The sequence below is a fragment of the Tupaia chinensis genome, unplaced genomic scaffold, assembly GCF_000334495.1.
Source record: "Tupaia chinensis unplaced genomic scaffold, TupChi_1.0 Scaffold142808_1, whole genome shotgun sequence".
NCBI classification, from domain to species: Eukaryota; Metazoa; Chordata; class Mammalia; order Scandentia; family Tupaiidae; genus Tupaia; species Tupaia belangeri.
This window is the reverse complement of record NW_006202654.1, coordinates 589,380-596,798: the sequence shown is the minus strand read 5'-3', so window position 1 is coordinate 596,798 and position 7,419 is coordinate 589,380. Positions and strand designations below refer to the sequence as shown.

Genomic DNA, 7,419 nt, shown 5'->3' with positions numbered 1-7,419 from the left:
CCCGCCAGGAGCGGAAAGAATTAAACGCCCGCCCATCGCATCACACTCCGCCGGCCGCTCCCTCCTCCTCCTCCTCCTCCCCCCCTTCCCCTTAGCCTCCACCGCCTCCTCCACCTCCTCCTGGTCCCCACCGGCTCCGAAGCAGGACGCTGTGCCAGGAGCGCTTTGCACCGCGCTCAGTGTGCCCGGAACAGGGCTCTTGCCGGGGGCTGCTTCAGGATGGCAGTGAAGTAGGGTGGCCTCGGAAAGACTCCGCCACCCCAGGCTGCGCCTGAGGGCCCGTCGCTCCTCCGGGCAGCGACATGGGTGACCCTGCGTACCGCGAGAAGCTTCAGCTGAACTACAGGGTGAGTGTCCCGGCACGCGCGGTCGTTAGGGGGCGCCACTTGGCCTGCCTAGGAGGGTGATGGGATCCATGGCTCTCCAGAGGGCCTCTTTTGAGGGTAGCGAGTGGCTACCAGGTGCCTCACCCTGAGTGCGACCTGCTTGGAAGCTAAGGTGCGCTTCTTGCAGCTGCTTAGGAGAAGCCTCCCTTCATTTCTGCCCTGAGTGGTGGCCACTGCATCTCGGAACCGGGCTTGTCCAGCTGCCGCCTTGCTGGCCAGGGCTGAGAAATGCAGCTCCTGGGGCTGGGCTCTGGTCGCCCGTTTAGCCTTAGGTCAGATTTATTGAAAGGACCGGAATAGAACTGGACAGGAGGCAGGGCTGCTTCATGAGCTGTGTGTGGCCAGCATACTTGCTGGAGAAATGCTGCAGGGCACATTGGGGTGTAGCCGGTTTGCTCTTGAAAGGGGGTGTGCATTTCCCTCACAGTTAGCAGCAGGACAAAATGCAGCACATTATCTGATTAATACAAAAGAAAACTGTGGGTCTTCTCTATGACCCTCCCCCTACTTCATGGTGGCCTCTTCCTGTTAGCCTAAATGTTCCACCAATATTTATTTAAGGCCCACTATGTGCCAGGCTCATAGTGGTACTTTCTGTAAGCATGGAAAACAAGGGACACAAAGCTCCAGGGCTTTGCTTCCTTAGAAGAAGGAGTCAGGATTTAAAGGTTAATGACTGACCAAACCCAGTTTCTTGATTGAGTTTAGTTTTTGAGAGAGAGATAGGGAAGAAAAAGCAAAAACTGCTGTGTCTGAGGAATGAGGAGGACTTCTAAGGATTCCGAATGCTTCCTCCGGGAAGTGGGTAGGCAAGCAGCAGGTTTACTTACTCCATTCTTTGGACATTTATTTTCCACTTGTAAGATGTGTCATTTGAAATGGGACCTTGCAGTTCTGTTGTTGCTAATTTATTTAGCTTTCCTTGACACGTTTTTTTTTTTTCACCGTTAAGATCGGAAATTCTGACTCCAACTTCAACAGTTGGAGAGAAGCAGGCAGAAAACTGACAAGTATCATCAATATTTGTAATAAGGCAAAGACAGTTATCTGTCTGGAATTTGTGTCCTCAAAAATCCACTGTCTACATCAAATTTTTTATTTTCAAGAGAAGAGTTGAGGTGGACAGGAGTGTATGCTCTGAGGTTGTGGGGCTGGTTTCTGGTGCTACCTGACTTCTGGGCCACTGGGCAAATGTGCACCCTTTCTACTCCATTTTCCTCTGCTGGAAAAATGAGGACCTGGATTGAGAAATCGTTAAAGTCCCTTCCCAGGCCAGTGTTCCAGGAACTTGTGACAGCTCTTCCTCTGGTTTTGCCATAGTTACTTGCCTTGAAATGCCAAGAGAGACACTTGGAAGTTATTGATGCTTGTTCATTTCATTGGAGACACTAATAACTCAGCGATTTGCCTCTTACAGTGGTCTTGAGGGTAACCATTTTTCAACAGAGGTTGCATCACACTGGAGAAGCTAATCTGTGCTCTTTATGCCTGATCATCTCCACCCCACCACCTTTTCCAGATTTTAAACTCTGTGCTGGTATCCTATGATTTACACTCCAGGATCTCTTTGTGCCATTTATGGGTGTGGAGAGTAAAGTTGTATAAGGAAAGGTGAGAACTGGCTCCCTAATTAAAAAAGAAAAAATCTGTTGGCTGGCTAGCTCCATGCCTCAGTGGTAATGTGCTGTTCAAGGGAAGCCAGATCCCGCATGTTCGCCATGGTTGGAATCCCCCACCTGGTCAGCCTGAAACATACTGGGCATGTGCCCAAGTGTCCAAGATCTAAAGGGCTGGAAGAAGGGAATTAAGGCATGATCAGACTCTGTGGGAAGTGCTTCCCTCTTTCTCATTCTCACATATGTGTGCATATGTTCTATCATGAATAAAAGAAAAAAAATCTATTCATTTCATGAATGGTTATTACCTCAATTATGCAAATATATCCAACACATCACAAAATAGTTTTTAAAACTGTTATTTTCAGCTGTCTCGTTCTCCTAAAACCATAAACTTAGAGTCAAACCAATGCTAATGCTTCCTCTTGGGCTCAGAAGATTTGCTCATCAAATATCCCTTTATGCAGTCAAAGATCACAGTGTACATGTATTCTAACTTAAGTTTATAAAAAAGAATATTCCAGAGGAAACGTATTGGGCTTTCAGGTCGGAAGAAGTCACCCTGGCTCTCTGAAGTTTGCTGTGCATAGTTTTCATTGATACTGCTTTAATGCAGCATTCAGCAGCCCTGAGTCAGTCACACGTTGAAAGAATGTTCTTTATGAAGTGTGATCCACTGCTTTTCATATTAGCATAGCCCGCGATGGCTTAAGATCTACTCTAATGAGGTGCACTCATTGTCTACTTCCCTCATTTGGGTTTCCAGAATTCCAGAGCTTGTTTTGCCCTTTAGCACAAATATTCTTTTTATTTTGCTCAACATGGTTTTATCCCATGTACATTGGACTGTGGTCTTGGGGATTATTTGGTCTGTCTTCCTGGGAAAGAATTACCCTCTATGTGTCCTTAGTACCTCTTGTCTCCTCTGATACATCATATAATCCAGAGGAGGCAGTTATTTAATGTTCTTCCTTCAGTGCTTTTTTTTCACTGGTACAAGATGAGACTGCATATAAGAAATCAGTACCTTGGGGCCAGATGGGGCCACATTGGTAAAATGTGACACTACATGAAGCTTACCCCCATAGGAAGGTGCCTGGTTCAAGTCTAAAGACCTCACTGAGTATACCAGGCACATGTGTGCTCATGATCCAGGATTAGCTGAGGTTGGGGGTGGGTCCTGACGTCAGGACCCTAGTAAGGATGCTTTCACTGTTTCTTGCTCACGGATGAAATTAAAAAAAAAAAAGAAAGAAAAAGAAAATTAGTGGCTCTCATTTTGTTCATTCAACAAACATTTGTTGAATGCCTATTATGTGCCAGGTATTTGGTCAGTTTTCCTGAGACAAACAGCAAAAATGTTAAAAGTTTCCATGAACATCTCTTCGTCCTTGAAAATGGTCAGAATGGTCACAGAGCATGAAATACATACATTTAAGTAGCTCAGAGCATCCTGAATTTCTGTAATCAGTTATACTTTTTCAAAGTATAATACAGCTGCCTTCTTATTTTATCATCACAACAAAAATGTGTGTTAATAGCTAGTGTTCTCCTCAGAACCTTTCTTCCCACAGTTTTTTCACATTCAGTTTATGGTGACTCCATCCTTCCAACTGGGTGTTGTACTTAATGCCTTTTGGTGACATAATCAAAATTGCATTTGAAAAGCCTGCTCTGGTCTCCACATGGAATCACGATGAGGAGGAGCTATAGTATATATCCTGGTGTTTGGGTCCAAGAGAGAAGATGACCTATACTAAACCAATGGCTGGACTGGAGGTTGAGTGCCATTGACATATTTAAGAGGTACTTTGGACATTGAATCAGCCTGAGTTAAATTGGATGGTATGTAAAAGTGCCAGAATATAAAGTTTGAGGATGACATGAGTGAACGAATGGTTTTCTGGAAGCACTTCTAGGGAGCCTGCAGGTCAAAATAATATTGCCCTCATTGTTATTGTCTTATGCAAATTATAAGGTGTTTGGATACAGTCTGAACTGTTTCAGGCTCATATTCAACTGGTAGGTTAGGCAAGTTTTCTATTTTCTGACTGAAGAAATCCAAGCTCAAAGCAGTAGATAGAGTTCAAGATGCTCAGGTGTTGTTAGTGATAGAACTGAGCGATCCATCCAGGTGCTGTGGTCCCCCAGTGCTCTTCTGAGTTAGAAGACATTTAGACAATTGAGAGTTGACCCTTACCATTCCTTATCCAACCTCCTTCATCACAGTAATGAGCCAAAAACCAAATGTTGGGCCTTCAGTGACTTAATGTGGTCACCCATATTTGTCAAATTGCATGCCTAAATTTAGCTTTTTAATTTAGCCAGTATATACAAAAGCCAAATGTTTAAATGTCTGTGAAGTAGATGGCACATCTTTATGTCTTCCTCAAAGAAATTTTTAAAAAGAAAAAAGATTTGGATCAAAATTTTGTCATGCTTACTTACTGGGGACTTTAGGAGGCTCAATCTTTTCTCTTGTGGTCTTGATCTATCTTCACTCCAGTTGGGGCAGGGAAAGGCAGATCACATGCCCATGACAGTCACCATCAAGAGCCCCTAGACAGAGATTATCCATTTTTCCATCACTGGCAAGTTGAAATTTGATGTGTGTCTTATCCCTCCTGTCATCCAGGCACCTCACAGAGGTGTTCATTTCACTCATACATACACGAAGGATGACTGCTCGAATCCAGTGAGTGGGACCTCACTGCTCTTTCTCTTTCCTGTACTGCTCTAATCTGAGTGTCTGTTACTGCCTTCACTTCCTGTTTGGTGCAGTCACCACACCATTTGTGCTATTGGCCTCAGCCTCGTAATCAGACACTTCTCTTAACCCCTCCCCAAGGAACCCACCGGAAGGCTAGGCTGCTTACACTGACAGAGAGCCTCTCTTCACTGAAAATGATTAAGGTCTCAATACAAAAGTTTCCAGATTTGCTCCCTATAAATTCCATTTTTAAAGCCTTTGAAGCTATTAAGTTTACATAATAATTCAGTGGTGTTGAATCAGGGTACTCTTCGATCATTCCAAAGATGTCCAGGACTGGGCAATGTTGCAGGGCTGGGCTCATATGAACCAATTATCTTCCATCAGTGCTATCAGTGGAGACTTCTTAGGCAGTTCAGCAGAACTGTCTTATGGCCTGGAATTTGCTTTTATAAAAACATTTTAACATCACTGTTTCCTTGTCTTTTGTCTCTTCATTAAAGCAAAAATTTTGAGTTACAAAAATTTGCAAGTTACAAAGTGAGAGATTATTGAATGTCCTTAACTAACACCTCCTCTCATTGTGGACCCATTTTCTTCCACTCCCCACCATGCTTACTTTTCTGCTGCACTCAGAGCTTTTTCTAGATGAGGCCTCTTTGGTATGGAAGCTCCACCAGCTTAGTTAGCCACATCTCCCATCTTTCAAAGCATCACTGCTAATTGTTAAATAATCAGATTCCTGTTGAGTGTTGCATAGCAGAGATAGCTGACCATCATGTGAAAACAAATACCACTATTTGTCTATTTTTTTCTGGTGGTCAACTTCCATACTTCTATTTACTTTTCCTGTCCCTGATATTGATACAGCTCTGGACTGGACTGGATGCACTTGACTCTCACCTTTGTTTTTTTTAAGGATTAATCATTTTATTTTATTTATTATTGCTATTTTCTATTTAATTTTATGTGTGAGAGAGAGAGAAATTGAAAAAACAACCTTGCAGGTCCAGGACTCAAACCATGGTCAGCCATGTGGGAGTCCAGTGCCCCAAACACTATGCTACCTGCTGCCCCCTCAACTTGGTTTTTATGTTTTCCAGTCATATGAAGTTTTTATTAGGTTCTCCTATTACCTGTATCATTTCCAGACTCTCTCATCTCAGTTAACAGTTGGCCATCCTGTGCCCAGAGTGACTTTTTTAAAATGCCAGAGACTGAGTATGCATGAATGACAGAGAGAGAGACAGACAGACAGACAGACAGAAAGAAAACACCCCCAATAGGGTCTGGTCGCACTTCAATCTCCTCCCTCCCATTTCTCCATTCTGTTGGGATCCTGGGCACACATAAACATGCCTGGCATGATTTTCCAGCTACTAGGGCCAAGATTCAAACCACAACCAGTCAAGTGAATCTGGCTTCTTATGCGCAGTGCTTATCCAATGTGCTATGGGTCTGGCCCTGGCCAGTGGACTCTTTTAAAAAGATGGTGAAATAGTGACACTTCAGTGCTTAAAGTTCTCCAATTGGCTTCTTTTCCAGTTAGAATAAAATCTGCATCCATGACCTTGGTCTTCCAATTCCTCCTATGAGCCTGTTCACCTCCTATAACTCTTGTCCAGCTTACTATAGCCTTGTTATACTAATGTCCTTTCTGTTTCTCAAATGCTTCTCATTCTTCCCTGCCTGAGACTTAGTACTTGCTGTCCCTTTTACCCAGAATGTTGTGTGTCAAGCTTGTTTTGCATCCTTCAAATTGCTGAAAAAAAAAAAATGTCACTTTCCCTGACTGTTCCCTGAAGTGCTTCTAATCCTCCTTAGTTACCTTCTATCATTTCCCTTTAGCCACTGTCTTCACTGTTTTCATTACTACTTGGTATTATATTTTGATTGTTTGTCTCCCTGACTGGTGTGTATGTGTATTCAGGCTAGAGACCCAGTCGATTTTTTCCCCACCATATCACTACTACTTAGAGTAGGTCATTGCACAATGTAGACACCTAATGAATATTTATGATCAGATGAAACTGGATGCCTAGATTTTTTTTTTTAACCTAGGTTACACCATGAGTTTCCAAACTTAACTCTTCATCAGTTGATCAGTGGAGTCAGAGGGAGAGAGGAGACTAAAAAGTTTTGGCTTCAGGATTTCACCCAATTCACATTAAGTAGAATCTCCAAGTATGAGACTTGGAATCAATATTCTACAAAATATTTGGAGGAGTTTCTGATATCAACCTTGCTTGGAAACCATTGGTTGATTTTACATGGTAACTGTTGGCTTTGTTGCCTGGTGGTTAAGGCAGCCAGATCCCACATAGCTAGCCATGTGGTTCAAATCCCAACCCCAGCAGCTTGAAAAACATGGCAGGGAAATGTGTGTGTGAGTCCAAAATCCTAACAGGATGGAGAATGGAGGAAATGGGACCATGTGTGGCGATGCCTCACTGTGGAGCACACTTTTTCCCTCTTTCTCCTGCCTTCAGTCTCTTTCTGGTGGGTGCACATGCCCTCTAGCAAATTAAAACCAGAAAAAAGGATTTACAAGTTGAACCATTTTCTACTCAAGCAGCCCCTTAAAATCTAGGATGCAACAGCAAAGCGGATCTGAAAAGTGCAATACAGTAGTTGGCCTCAGGTCGCTCTGAGATAGTCTGGTACATGTTTTCAGAAAGGTCCTCTGTTGTATAACCCAGTGTTCATT

At 43.4% G+C, this 7,419-nt stretch overlaps 1 protein-coding gene across 1 annotated transcript in view; it reads left to right on the top strand.

Moving 5' to 3' along the window:
• The first annotated feature begins 54 nt into the window (after positions 1-54).
• Positions 55-7,419, top strand: part of ARHGAP6 (Rho GTPase activating protein 6) — a 286,203-nt gene continuing 278,838 nt past the window's right edge. The window contains 1 exon segment of the mRNA XM_027766368.1: positions 55-347. Coding sequence (XP_027622169.1) covers positions 303-347 — 45 coding nt within the window. The 5' untranslated portion in view covers positions 55-302.